The sequence below is a fragment of the Temnothorax americanus genome, unplaced genomic scaffold (genome assembly GCF_048541705.1).
Source record: "Temnothorax americanus isolate GAGA-0224 unplaced genomic scaffold, ASM4854170v1 Scaffold15, whole genome shotgun sequence".
NCBI lineage: Eukaryota > Metazoa > Arthropoda > Insecta > Hymenoptera > Formicidae > Temnothorax > Temnothorax americanus.
This window is the reverse complement of record NW_027509286.1, coordinates 635,318-649,259: the sequence shown is the minus strand read 5'-3', so window position 1 is coordinate 649,259 and position 13,942 is coordinate 635,318. Positions and strand designations below refer to the sequence as shown.

General features: G+C 37.2%; 3 protein-coding genes across 4 annotated transcripts; 2 read left to right on the top strand and 1 right to left on the bottom strand.

Annotated features, from left to right (window-relative positions):
- Positions 1 to 566: 566 nt before the first annotated feature.
- LOC143894943 (putative cytochrome P450 304a1) lies at positions 567 to 5,194 on the top strand. 2 transcript variants are annotated; one of them, XM_077401644.1, is made up of 7 exons: positions 567 to 827; positions 1,247 to 1,357; positions 1,542 to 1,714; positions 2,941 to 3,210; positions 3,575 to 3,864; positions 4,430 to 4,686; positions 4,821 to 5,194. In XM_077401644.1, exons 1-7 carry the CDS (start codon positions 737 to 739, stop codon positions 4,997 to 4,999), a joined length of 1,371 nt encoding a protein of 456 aa, XP_077257770.1. In that variant the 5' UTR covers positions 567 to 736; the 3' UTR covers positions 5,000 to 5,194. The 2 variants fall into 2 exon arrangements, with proteins under 2 accessions (XP_077257770.1, XP_077257769.1); XM_077401643.1 differs by having other exon boundaries at positions 621 to 827; positions 1,106 to 1,357.
- Positions 5,195 to 6,311: 1,117 nt separating this feature from the next.
- Positions 6,312 to 11,212, top strand: LOC143894944 (putative cytochrome P450 304a1). The gene is made up of 7 exons (XM_077401645.1): positions 6,312 to 6,473; positions 6,752 to 7,003; positions 7,185 to 7,357; positions 8,583 to 8,852; positions 9,217 to 9,506; positions 10,104 to 10,360; positions 10,491 to 11,212. The coding sequence occupies exons 1-7, from the start codon at positions 6,383 to 6,385 to the stop codon at positions 10,667 to 10,669; spliced, it is 1,512 nt and encodes a 503-aa protein (XP_077257771.1). The 5' UTR covers positions 6,312 to 6,382; the 3' UTR covers positions 10,670 to 11,212.
- Positions 10,999 to 13,883, bottom strand: Twr (signal peptidase complex catalytic subunit SEC11 homolog C twr). Its single transcript, XM_077401664.1, has 4 exons — positions 13,503 to 13,883; positions 13,331 to 13,440; positions 12,047 to 12,196; positions 10,999 to 11,965 (listed from the first exon to the last, which is right to left on the bottom strand). Exons 1-4 carry the CDS (start codon positions 13,548 to 13,550, stop codon positions 11,731 to 11,733), a joined length of 543 nt encoding a protein of 180 aa, XP_077257790.1. The 5' UTR covers positions 13,551 to 13,883; the 3' UTR covers positions 10,999 to 11,730.
- Between the last annotated feature and the right edge of the window lie 59 nt (positions 13,884 to 13,942).

The following is a 13,942-nucleotide window of genomic DNA, read 5'->3' as shown; positions in this document are numbered from 1 at the left end:
CATAAGAACCTATGCTAAAAAGCACAATTTTTTGAGTCAATTTTTTTCAAAACGTGACCATGAAAAGTTTCCAAAAAATTCATATAATTCTATGCAATTGTAATTCGCCAGTACGAAATAATAACTGAGGCGTATGAATCGGCCTGACTGGCAATAATTTTTATCGTCGTGACGATTCGACCATTGATGATTTTTAAAATAATTTAAATTAAATTATTAAATTTATTGCGAAAAATATTTCCTCACCCTGGCTGTTTAAAAATTACAATTTTGAAAAATTGCTAAGACTTAACTTTGCCGCTTGCGCAGTTTTTTTTATAATTGTTTGTAGTTGATTGTAGCGATTTTCCTTTCGTTTGCGGTTGAACCGTTGAAAAGTTATGATATTTTTACAATAAACAAAAAGTGTAACTTTGCCAATTTTGGAATTTCTTTGGTTTTAATTGCGAACATCTGCACCTTTGTTATTCTTATTTTGTAGTATCCAGAAAATTATCTTGGCAGTCTTCTTTCATCATTTGATGAAAGACCATTATATCTATTTACTTCTACTGACTCACCAAATAGCAATAACACTTGAGAAATGCATTTTAAATCAGGACAAAGTATATCTGGCAGTTCATATCTCCGTTTTTCGCATGCTATCGCTGAGATGGCGTCAATCGTCTGTATGTTTAAAACACGAATAGATTTGTGAAGCTTTCATTTAGTATCTACTGTTTGTTCCATCCAAATCATGTCGCCGCTCTTAGTCGTGATACTTGTGCTCCTCGTGACGTATAAACTATACAGATTTGCTTACGATAAACCGCCTAATACACCTCCAGGTAAGAGAGATAAACTAGATTTGTATAAATACTAAACTATTTTTTCTTTCAGTTTTAATTTTTTTCGGTCTCAGACATGGAATATCGAATATCTTGTACCGCTGTTATTGTTACTATTATTACTTATTATTACTCTATTAAATGTTTCCTTTCTAACTCAAAATTATATTTTAAATTATTCTTAACTGTTTAACAAATGTCTCCATTGTGTAAAAAGATTTGTCTTTCAACGAATTTTGAATAATCGTTTTTATTTTTATGGAATTTTTCCGAGATAGGTATAATCAGAATTCCAATAGGAGGATCTTACTGGATGTTATTGTGGGGAAATTATAAATTTCCACACTTAACTATTGACTATTACGTGAAGAAACTAAATTCAAAGATTGTCAGCTGCTACATGGGTGATTTCTTTGCAGTAATAGTTAACGATTACGACAGCATAAAAGAAGTACTCACAAGAGATGAATTTAATGCGCGAATTACAAATGCGGATTTTATAAAGGATCGAGCTTTCGGAAAGGAATTAGGTAATGAAAACTATAATTATTTGTTCACTTTTCGTTGTATATGCAATATATTATACGCAATATAATTCTATATGATTATATGTTTCTTCGAGATTGGAGACATTTTACGCGATAACAATAATTAAAGTGTAAATAATGAACTTTTACACAATGAAGTAATAAATATTGTCAAATATCACCGCAGGTATATTTTTCATCGACGGCGAAAAATGGCAGGAACAAAGGAGATTCGCTCTTCGCCACATGCGCGATTTTGGATTCGGTCGACGCCAGGAGAAGCTCGAGAGCGAGATTATGGACGAGACGTCCCTATTCCTCGAAATACTCAAGAGCGGACCCGCTTACGACGGAGAGAAGGTGCGGTCGCGACGAATCGAAGCTGTCTCGATCATAGACGACCACCGACGTCTGTAAATTCCCGTCGTGAAACGCCGCGTTTACCCGATACGCCAGTCTTCTTTTGTCCTGTGGCCGTTGCAGATTCCGTTAAGACCATGGACATTTCCGCCACCGGGTTATTCGTGCCCTCGTCCACCAGCTTCGGCACCTAGCAGAAGACGTGTCTCCCTCGCGCTTGCTCGTACAACGCGATCTCTTCCAGAATACGGTCCCGCGCTCGCACCTCCTCCTGGGTGTAAGGCGCCTTACGGCCGGCGTCATGTCGTTCAAGTCTTCCTCAGCCGATCTTAACAAACGCTCGTCGCGTATATGCTCATCTGCAGCAAGTGCTGTCTAAACGCCCGGATCTTGTCGAACGCTATTTCCTCTTTTCTTTTTATTTTTTGCGATAACTATAGCGGATCTAGATCTAGCTGGATCTATTATCTCGGTGTCTACTTCTTGGTAAACAATTGATCCGATCAATAACTGGGTTCGAAACGACCGGGCGTCTAGACACGCTTCTGTGCCTCTACCAGTCGGCGTCTGACCATTTCATCGTCCTGTACCGCTGTATGGACTGGCACAACGCAAGTGAAAGAAGCACAACAGGTGTTCACGGCCAATATCGGTCTTTTTCTAGTCAAGTCCGTAACATCTTTTCGCAAAGCGGAGGTCCTGTACAAAGCATGTTTTTTCAGTGAAAATTGCATAACTAATAGTGACACGTTTATTTAATGCACAATTTATATTTTTAGTGATTTTGGAACAAAACAGATTTTTTCTCTCAGATTCTTCGTCGCGGTTCACCACATGGCAAAGAAAACGAAGTACATACCACACTTTGACATTTACGTTCTTGAACGATATCGAATATTGATTAATCAGATCTCCAGAAATCTCCTCAGATCACAGATAGAGACAGAGATAATTCGCGCATTTGCTATCTCATTTATCTTTTGAGGACTTTGTTTGGTATACGAGCAAAACTAGGACGACGCAATTCATTATTCATGTAGATCGATGAACCCTGCTCTTTTGTCCCCGCGAGTTTGACGTTTTCGCGCGCTGCCTGATGACCCGCCATCGATGTTCGTGCACGTGTCGCCCTTTTCATCCGCCGCGCGCGTTTCGCTTCGTTGTAAAATAATATAAAAATCTTTTAGCGAAGAAAAATAAAGAAAAAGTAATTTCATTATTCGTAGGAAATTTTAAAGGGCAACTTGGCGCTCTTCCCGGACATTCTGTACGCACCGGCGGGTAACAACATATGGAATATTATGTTTGGTCACAGATTTAACAGAAGCGAGCACGATGTTCCGCGACGTCTCTGTCGTGCGGCTATAATGCTGCAAAGAGCAAACGACACGACCGGCGGGGCAATTTTTCAGCGACCATTCTTGAAACACTTTGGTAATATGTTTGGCTACAAAAACCACATGAAGGCAAGCAACATATTGACAGACATTATCAGGGTAAGTGGTTTGGCAAACAGTTATAATCGAAATTCACACGCATCGAATTTCGATTGCCGAGGGTGCATTTAAATCACTACGTTTAAATCGTATGTTCTCAAAATTTCAAATCGCGTAGCGCTTTATCGGCTAGAATTTATATTTAATTTTTATACCAAACCGAGAAGAATTTGCAGCATAAGCAAGGCTTTTTAAAAATAAATTTTAGGTAAATCTAAAATTTTTGTATCAATATCGAGTTTTATACTTAGCAGGTTTTAATTTAACAATTTTCAGTTTTGATGGAATTAATAAACACATGGAACATGTATGTTAAATAAAGAAACACCTCAGTTAAAAAATATGATTGTATTTTATTCCGTAGAAATATATAGAGTACCAAAAACCTACGCTCACCGAGAATGACGACCGGGGATTTGTCGATAGATATCTAAAGAAATTGAAGGAGGAGAATAAGTTAGATAGTTTCACGGAAGAACAATTAATTATTTTGTTAATTGATATAATGTTTCCCGCTTTCTCTGCGGTACCAAGCACTATTACGCATGTTATCAAGTACGTGATGCATCATCCCAGAGTTATGAAAAAAATACAAAATGAGATAGATAATGTTGTCGGGACTGGACGACTGGTCACGTGGGAAGATAGAAAACGGTGAGTTATTATTGTACACTCGAGGGAGACGGAATGATTCCTCTTTAATTATATTACCGATAAATAACTAAAACAAGAACGTTAATATAAAATATCTTATCAATGGATATACAAAACTGCAAATTAATGTTTTATACTTTATAAAATAAAAATGAATATATATACCGTAAATTGTTATCTTCAATTTTATAATAAAGAATTTTATTTCGGTTCCTAAGAAAACATGTTTGTCAATAATTTAATTTAATTATCTTATTGATTACACACACACACACACACACACACACATTATCTTATTATTTTACATTTCACTAAAAAAAGGAAAGGTTGCGAGAAACCCAATTTATCAATACGCATATTTTCTTATCAAAATTAAAACGTGAGCTGTTTTATGAAATTTAAAATAATGCATAGGCATAGAGGAAAGCAAGAAATATTGCAATACGCTGCATGAAAATGAACTGAAAAATAGTTTACTTTTTCTTTATATAAAAAAATTCATTAGTTCAGATTTTTTTACATAAAAAGTATTACTATCACTTTCAAAAGTTTCATTTTGTTTTAGTTTGCCCTATGTGGAGGCGACAATACGAGAAACAATGAGACTTGAAACAGCCACACCTCTTAGCGTTGCTCACCGGTGTAAGAAAAAAACCACATTAGGAAGCTACGAGATACCGGCGAACACACCGGTTTTCACTAACTTGGCGGCGATGCATCATGATCCCGACTTATGGGACGAGCCTGAAATTTTCAGACCGGAAAGATTTCTGAAGGACGACGGTCAATTAGGCAAAGATATTTCACTCCCCTTCGGTGCCGGTAAGTCGATATACATATACGTGATCTAGTGAAATCTAGCAAATTCTGCTGAATTTTTTCATCTATCAGATTTAATTTAATGATAATAGTAATAATAATAATAATAATGAATTTATTTCTATACTTTTGTACAGGTCATCGGCTGTGCGCAGGAGAAACTTTTGCGAGATTCACCTTGTTCGGAACACTGGCTCTTCTGTTACAGAATTTTAACTTCTTCTTCGTTGAAGGTGAACCGTCAAGCCTTCAAGATAAACTGTCGGGCTTGATCGTCACTCCCAAAGAGCTGTGGATACGCTTAGAATTGCGTTAATATTTATTTTCTCGATAATAAGCGCAATCTCAAATAAGTATATAAATAAAATAGGCACATCACGTGCTCCTTTCGTGTCAGTTAGTGCGCAAATTAGAAGTTATTACATAACACCAATATGGAAAACATGTACTATGCATTTGATAACAGACAAAATTTCTTTGATAAAAATATAATAACATGTTTTTTAGTAAACTGTCGCGTACGATTAATTTAGTTTAACCTTATCGTGTATTTTTTAGCTGTCGACTGAGTTGCGAAATTAACTTGTGTACAGTTTAAATGCGCTTATCGTTAGGTCAATTATAAAAGAGAAAGTTACGTATTTCCAGTATTGTAATCCACTCAAAGTAATTACAACGTGCAACACGAAAAATTACAACAAAATTGATCTTTTCGTGTTTTATAATATAATATGCTGCCGCGTTTACCGAGTACAAGCGGAGTAAAATTGACGATGGTTTAACACATGCTACATAAAGATAGCGGGTCACAAATAGGCATCACTTTAATAAATGTGTAATTACCTGAGAAACAAAAATGCGAATATTCTTTAAAAAAACGTCGGTTTTTTTTTCAACATTACGATATCTTTCAAAAATTTAAGATTTACAGCTACAGATAATGCCTCTTATAATTGCCGTTGTAATCAAGCAATTACGTGTCTCAAGCCCTTGAGAACAGAGAATGTTATATCGCTTATTATACTTTTATTCTCGATGGTCCTGTATTAATAGAGCATTCACCTCCAATATCGTATCTTGACATGAAAAAAAAAAAATTGAGACAAAATATTCAATATCTATAAATTTTCACGAAAATTTTCCAATAAGATTTTTAATTCAATTTTTAAACTATCGATTCGAATTTTTTATGTACATAGAAATGCACTCTGACCCAAAAATTTCCGTATAAAAATTACAACAATTTAAAAAAATTGCTAAGACCTAACTTTGCCGCTTGCGCAGTTTTTTTTATAATTGTAGTTGATTGTAGTGATTTTCTTTTCGTTTGCAGTTGAACCGTTGAAAAGTTATGATATTTTTGCAATAAACAAAAAGTGTAACTTCGTCAATTTTGGAATTTCTTTGGTTTTAATTGCGAATATCTGCACCTTTGTTATTCTTAATTTGTAGTATCCAGAAAATTATCTTGGCAGTCTTAATTCATCATTTGATGAAAGATCATTATCAAATTACTTGTACTGACTATCATCAAATAGCAATAACACTTGAGAAAGGCATTTTAAAAGAGGACAAAGTATATCTGGCAGTTTATATCTTGTTTTCCGTCTCCTATTGCTTGCGTAATTCGTCTGCGTTTAAGACACGAATAGATTTGTGATGATTTCATTTAATATCTACTGTTTGTTCCGTCCAAATCATGTCGCCGCTCTTAGTCGTGATACTTGTGCTCCTCGTGACGTATAAACTATACAGATTTGCTTACGATAAACCGCCTAATACACCTCCAGGTAAGAGAGATAAATTAGATTTGTATAAATACTAAACTATTTTTTCTTTCAATTTTAATTTTTTTCGGTCTCAGACATGGAATATCGAATATCTTGTACCGCTGTTATTGTTACTATTATTACTTATTATTACTCTATTAAATGTTTCCTTTCTAACTCAAAATTATATTTTAAATTATTCTTAACTGTTTAACAAATGTCTCCATTGTGTAAAAAGATTTGTCTTTCAACGAATTTTGAATAATCGTTTTTATTTTTATGGAATTTTTCCGAGATAGGTATAATCAGAATTCCAATAGGAGGATCTTACTGGATGTTATTGTGGGGAAATTATAAATTTCCACACTTAACTGTTGACTATTACGTGAAGAAACTAAATTCAAAGATTGTCAGCTGCTACATGGGTGATTTCTTTGCAGTAATAGTTAACGATTACGACAGCATAAAAGAAGTACTCACAAGAGATGAATTTAGTGCGCGAATTACAAATGCGGATTTTATAATGGATCGAGCTTTCGGAAAGGAATTAGGTAATGAAAAATATAATTATATTTGTTCACTTTTCGTTGTATATGCAATATATTATACGCAATATAATTCTATATGATTATGTTTCTTCGAGATTGGAGACATTTTACGCGATAACAATAATTAAAGTGTAAATAATGAACTTTTACAATGAGATAATAAGTACTGTCAAATTACACGCAGGTATATTTTTCATCGACGGCGAAAAATGGCAGGAACAAAGGAGATTCGCTCTTCGCCACATGCGCGATTTTGGATTCGGTCGACGCCAGGAGAAGCTCGAGAGCGATATTATGGACGAGATGTCTCTATTCCTCGAAATACTCAAGAGCGGACCCGCTTACGACGGAGAGAAGGTGCGGTCGCGACGAATCGAAGCTGTCTCGATCATAGACGACCACCGACGTCTGTATATTCCCGTCGTGAAACGCCGCGTTTACCCGATACGCCAGTCTTCTTTTGTCCTGTGGCCGTTGCAGATTCCGTTAAGACCATGGACATTTCCGCCACCGGGTTATTCGTGCCCTCGTCCACCAGCTTCAGCACCCGGTAGAAGACGTTTCACCCTCGCGCTTACTCGTACAGCTCGATCTTTTCCAGAATACGGTCCCGCGCTCGCACCTTCTCTTGGGTGTAAGGCGCCTTATACGGCCGGCGTCATGTCGTTCAAGTCTTCCTCAGCCGATCTTAACAATCGCTCGTCGCGTACGCCCATCTGCAGCAGGTGCTGTCTATACGCCCGGATCTTGTCGAGCGCTATTTCTTCTCTTCTTTTTATTTCCTGCGATAGCTGGTATATAGCGGATCTAATTCTGGATCCATTATTTCGGTGTCTACACACTTCGATCTTCTTGGTAAATAAAGAATCCGATCAATAACTGGGTTCGAAACGGCCGGGCGTCTACACGCGCTTCTGTGCCTCTACCAGTCGGTGTCTGATCATCTCATCGTCCTGTACCGCTGTATGGACTGCACAACGCAAGTGAAAGAAGCACAACAGGTGTTCACGGCCAATATCGGTCTTTTTCTAGTCAAGTCCGTAACATCTTTTCGCAAAGCGGAGGTCCTGTACAAAGCATGTTTTTTCAGTGAAAATTGCATAACTAATAGTGACACGTTTATTTAATGCACAATTTATATTTTTATTGATTTTGGAACAAAACAGATTTTCTTCTCTCAGATTCTTCGTCGCGGTTCACCACATGGCAAAGAAAACGAAGTACATACCACACTTTGACATTTACGTTCTTGAACGATATCGAATATTGATTAATCAGATCTCCAGAAATCTCCTCAGATCACCAGATAGAGACAGAGATAATTCGCGCATTTGCAATTTATCTTTTGAGGACTTTGTTTGGTATACTAGCAAAACAAGGACGATGCAATTCATTATCCCTGTAGGTCGCTGAACTATATCCCTCGTAGCCGCGAGTTTCCACGCGCTGCCTGGTGATCCGCCGTCGATGTTCGTGCACGTGTCGCCCTTTTCATCCGCTGCGCGCGTTTCGCTTCGTTGTAAAATATATAAAAATCTTTTAGCGAAGAAAAATAAAGAAAAAGAAATTTCATTATTCGTAGGAAATTCTAAAGGGCAATTTGGCGCTCTTTCCGGACATTCTGTACGCACCGGCGGGTAACAACATATGGAATATTATGTTTGGTCACAGATTTAACAGGAGCGAGCACGATGTCCCGCGACGTCTCTGTCGTGCGGCTGTAATGCTGCTAAGAGCAAACGACACGACCGGCGGGGCGATTTTTCAGCGACCATTCTTGAAACACTTTGGTAATATGTTTGGTTACAAAAACCACATGAAGGCAAACAACATAATGAAAGATATGATCAGGGTAAGTGGTTTGGCAGACAGTTATAATCGAAATTTACACGCATCGAATTTCGATTGCCGAGGGTGCATTTAAATCACTACGTTTAAATCGTATGTTCTCAAAATTTCAAATCGCGTAGCGCTTTATCGGCTAGAATTTATACTTAATTTTTATACCAAGCCGAGAAGAATTTGCAGCATAAGCAAGGCTTTTTTTAAATAAATTTTAGATAAATCTAAAATTTTTGTATCCATATCGAATTTTATACTTAGCAGGTTTTAATTTAACAATTTTCAGTTTTGATGGAATTAATAAACACATGGAACATGTATGTTAAATAAAGAAACACCTCAGTTAAAAAATATGATTGTATTTTATTCCGTAGAAATATATAGAGTACCAAAAACCTACGCTCACCGAGAATGACGACCGGGGATTTGTCGATAGATATCTAAAGAAATTGAAGGAGGAGAATAAGTTAGATAGTTTCACGGAGGAACAATTAATCATTTTGTTAATTGATATGATGGCTCCCGCTTCCTCTGCGGTACCAACCACTATTACGCATGTTATCAAGTACGTGATGCATCATCCCAGAGTTATGAAAAAAATACAAAATGAGATAGATAATGTTGTCGGGATTGGACGACTGGTCACGTGGGAAGATAGAAAACGGTGAGTTATTATTGTACACTCGAGGGAGACGGAATGATTCCTCTTTAATTATATTACCGATAAACAACTAAAACAAGAACGTTTGGATATACAAAACTGCAAATTAATGTTTTATACTTCATAAAATAAAAATGAATATATACATATACCGCAAATTATTTTCAATTTTATAAAAAAGTTTTATTTCGGTTCCTAAGAAAACATCTTTGTCAATAATTTAATTTAATTATCTTATTGATTACATTTTTTTTTTTTTTTTTTTTTTTTTATCTTATTATTTTACATTTCACTAAAAAAAGGAAAGGTTCCGAGAAACCCAATTTATCAATATGCATATTTTCTTATCAAAATTAAAAAACGTGAGCTGTTTTATGAAATTTAAAATGCATAGGCATAGAGAAAAGCAAGAAATATTGCAATACGCTGCATAAAAATAAACTGGAAAACAGCTTACTTTTTCTTTATATAAAAAAATTCAGATTAGTTCAGATTTTTTTACATTAAACGTATCACTATCACCTTCAAAAGTTAACATAGGTTCAATTTCAATTATACTTATGTTCAACGATACAGATATCCATTCTCATTTTGTTTTAGTTTGCCCTATATGGAGGCGACAATACGAGAAACGATGAGACTTGAAACAGCCGCACCTCTTAGCACGGCTCACAGGTGTAAGGAAAAAACCACATTGGGAGGCTACGAGATACCGGCGGACACAACGGTTTTCACTAACTTGGCGGCGATGCATCATGATCCCGACTTATGGGACGAGCCTGAAATTTTCAGACCGGAAAGATTTCTGAAGGACGACGGTCAATTAGGCAAAGATATTTCACTCCCCTTCGGTGCCGGTAAGTCGATATACATAAACGTGATCTAGTGAAATCTAGCAAATTCTGCTGAATTTTTTCATCTATCAGATTTAATTTAATGATAATAATAATAATAATAATAATATTATTATTTCTATACTTTGTATAGGTCATCGGCTGTGCGCAGGAGAAACTTTTGCCAGATTCAGTTTGTTCGGGACATTGGCTCTTCTGTTACAGAATTTTAACTTCTTCTTCGTTGAAGGTGAACCGTCAAGCCTTCAAGATAAGCTGTCGGGCTTGCTCGTCACACCCAAAGAGCTGTGGATACGCTTAGAATTGCGTTAATATTCGTTATTTTCTCGTATATATAATAAGCAATCTCAAATAAGAAATAGGCACATCACGTGCTGTCCTTTCGTGTCCAGTTAGTGCGCAAATCAGAAGTTATTACATAACACTAATACGGAAAACATGTTATATCACGCGTTTGATAACAGACAAAATTTCTTCGATAAAAATTTTGTTGGTAAAATTTCGCGTACGATTAATTTAGTTTAATCTTATCGTGTATTTTTTAGCCGTCGACAGAGTTGCGAAATTAGCTTAAGAAAATTGAAATGCGCAGTTTAAATACGCTTATCGTTAGGTTAATTAGAAAAGAGAAAACTACGTAATTCCAGTATCGTAATACACTAAAATATTACAAATTTATTTCACACGTGAGATAAAATTAATTACAATGTGCCACACGAAGAATTACAACAAAATTGATCTTTTCGGGTTTTATAATATAATATACTGCCGCGTTTACGGAGTAAAAGCGGAGAAAAATTGCTTTATGTAAGCAACATCACTTTAATAAATGTGTAATTACCTGAGAAACAAAAATGAGTATATTCTTAAAAAAAAGCGCCTTTTTTTCTACATTACATAATTTTTGAGATACTTTCAAAAATTGGAGATTTATAGCTGCAGATAATGCCTCTCATAATTGCCGTTGTAATCAAGCAATTACGTGTCTCAAACCCTTGAGAACAGAGAATGTTATATCGCTTATTATATTTTTATTCTCGATGGTCCTGTATTATAGAGCATTCACCTCCAATATCGTATCTCGACATGAAAAAAAAAAAATTTGAGGCAAAATATTCAATATAAATTTTCACGAAATAAAGATTTTTTAATTCAATTTTTAAACTATCGATTCGAATTTTTTATGTACAGAGAAATGCACTCTGGCCCAAAATTTCCTATCAAGTGAAAATTCAGCGACGTATGCGCGAATATATCCGTTGTATATAGCTTTGTATGTGTCTGCTTTTATCTAAATGATTAGTAAACTGCGCATTCCCCTAGAGACATTCAAATTTGTCGCAAAACAAACGTTTTGAATTTATCGAGCAGCTTTATTCTCTGTGTACCAAAACGTACAGTCCAAGACATGCTAATACTGCATACTTAAATTTAGGATATTCGTTCATGTATATAGTGACCATGCCGACGTGCGGTAGGAAGCCTCTCGCTCGGCCGACCACGTCCTTGTGCGTCAACCAGAGCTGACCAGGCGCGTACAGGCCTCGATCGTCCACAGAATTGTTGTCGCCTTTCGTGAGAAACTTGACGGTGTTATTTTGGTCACCCCTGGAAATTTTACGCCTGTTGGAATCGTCTTCTACAAAATTTACGTTCCACGTGAACGAGATGCGTCGCGAGAATCCTTACTTTTCATGAAGTTTAAGTACTCTGTGCACAATAGGTATGTCTCTGCCCTCGACTTTGAAAACTACGATCTCGCCCACTCTCACTGGCTCGTCCTTATAATTGGTGAGGAAGAGCAAGTCGCCTCTGTGAAACGCAGGCTCCATACTACCGCTGCAAAAAATTGAAATTGGCAAACGCCAAGTCTGTACTAGTCTGTCAAATATTATTAATCCACATTCCTTGTTACGCTTGTTAAGTTATACTAGTAACATCCACTCTACAGGGTGATTCATAAGTACATGTAAATACTTTGTGGGTGTAATGTAGAGGTGAAAATAAGACTAAAATGTTCTATACAATTTTTTCTGAAAAATCCTTAATTTCATAGTTATGATGCAATACGTAACGTAATACCTTGCTAGGCATAAATGAGGGCAGTACAACCCTTGGGACTTGGCATGTCCTTCAACATAGTAGATGTTTGTTATCCCTACAGTTGTGCTACTACAACTCCAGCCTACTGACCGACTAAAACTACAGAATTAAAACTTGAACAGACCTGGTGTAATCAACTGTAGTGAGGTGTAAGAATAACAAACATCCACTCATATTGTTTATGCCTAGGTATTACGTTATAGGCCTGTTTGTTTTCGCCGCGCTTCTGAACAAGTGCAATAAGTTGGAATGAAACAAATATATTTGCTTTTATTCCAACTTGTTGCACTGGTTCAGAAGTATACAGCGAAAACGAACAGGGGCTCGATTCTTGAATTCATTCGCAAGAGAAACGTATGCGCAAATGTTGTTCTTACAGAAAAGTTGCAAGTCGATTGGCTATATTGCATAGCTTTTGACCAATCAATTTGCAACGTTTCTGTAAGAGCAGAATTTTCGCATTTTCGTTTCTCTTGCGAATGAATTCAAGAATTGAGCCCCTAGGCCTTGTGTATTTCGGGAAAAAGTTGTATAGAACATTTTAGTTTTATTTTTACCTCTACATTACACCCACAAAGTATTTACATGTACTTCTAAATCACTCTGTATAATATTTGAACAGTTATACAAGCCTTATCAAGTCTCTCGTTTAATACGTATTGCTAACTCCGTATTTTGTACGCCATGCGCATCAACAAGGAATGTTTCTATTTCCACAACAAAACACGTTCAGCCACGTGTCATGCCATTCACGAAAGTGAGCAGTATCGGATTTCAGCTTCGGCGAATTCGGCGATGACGGCCGAATTAAAAATTTAATTCAGAACGCGCTATACGCAGACGGAATTTTAGGTTAGGTGCGCTCCGTACCTCAATACGACGACGATAGGGCTCTCGCTGCCGGTGACTACCATCAGGCCTTTCCATATCATCAGTGCCGAGGACACTATCATGCCAAAGCTCAGCACTTGATACAGGAACTGAAAATCAGAGGGTACAACGTCAATACCCACCCATATGTGACCGTCATCGAGCCACTTGCCTGGCGCTTGTTCATACGCCGCACATCGTCGAATATCGACTGCAGCATGATGGAAAGCTGGACGCGCGCGGGTCAACGGTGATCGAGAATGATTTTTCCAGTTGCTTCGTTGCTTCGAGCGCGACCCGGCTAGTCCGGCTACCTGTACCGTGCGTCCACTGCGTCCCCCACACCACTCACTCACCAGTGCGTGCGTCCGTCCTGCTACCGTCCACGCACGTCCACGGCGTCCACCACCGCTATACCACGTTACACGCTACACGGCCACAGTATCGTGCGCGACCACCACGTCACAGCGTTGGCGTAACGTCACCCAATTGATGAAAACCTTAGAAAATCCTATAGTGCGCGTGACACATGCTATAGATTTTCATCACTCGTGGTGCACCGTGCCGTGCACCTCAGGGAACGACGAATCGATAGAGAACCCGTGGAACGAG

Excerpts from the sequence above, each read along its gene's own strand:
- LOC143894943 (XM_077401643.1), top strand. The coding sequence starts at position 737 with ATGTCGCCGCTCTTAGTCGTGATACTTGTGCTCCTCGTGACGTATAAA. Across the intron at positions 3,865-4,429 it reads ACGTGGGAAGATAGAAAACG|TTTGCCCTATGTGGAGGCGA; the intron begins GTGAGTTATTAT and ends ATTTTGTTTTAG. Across the intron at positions 4,687-4,820 it reads TTCACTCCCCTTCGGTGCCG|GTCATCGGCTGTGCGCAGGA; the intron begins GTAAGTCGATAT and ends ACTTTTGTACAG.
- LOC143894944 (XM_077401645.1), top strand. The coding sequence starts at position 6,383 with ATGTCGCCGCTCTTAGTCGTGATACTTGTGCTCCTCGTGACGTATAAA. Across the intron at positions 8,853-9,216 it reads TAATGAAAGATATGATCAGG|AAATATATAGAGTACCAAAA; the intron begins GTAAGTGGTTTG and ends TTTATTCCGTAG. Across the intron at positions 9,507-10,103 it reads ACGTGGGAAGATAGAAAACG|TTTGCCCTATATGGAGGCGA; the intron begins GTGAGTTATTAT and ends ATTTTGTTTTAG.
- Twr (XM_077401664.1), bottom strand. The coding sequence starts at position 13,550 with ATGCTGCAGTCGATATTCGACGATGTGCGGCGTATGAACAAGCGCCAG. Across the intron at positions 12,197-13,330 it reads CCTATCGTCGTCGTATTGAG|CGGTAGTATGGAGCCTGCGT; the intron begins GTACGGAGCGCA and ends AATTTTTTGCAG. Across the intron at positions 11,966-12,046 it reads GTACTTAAACTTCATGAAAA|GGGTGACCAAAATAACACCG; the intron begins GTAAGGATTCTC and ends TAAAATTTCCAG.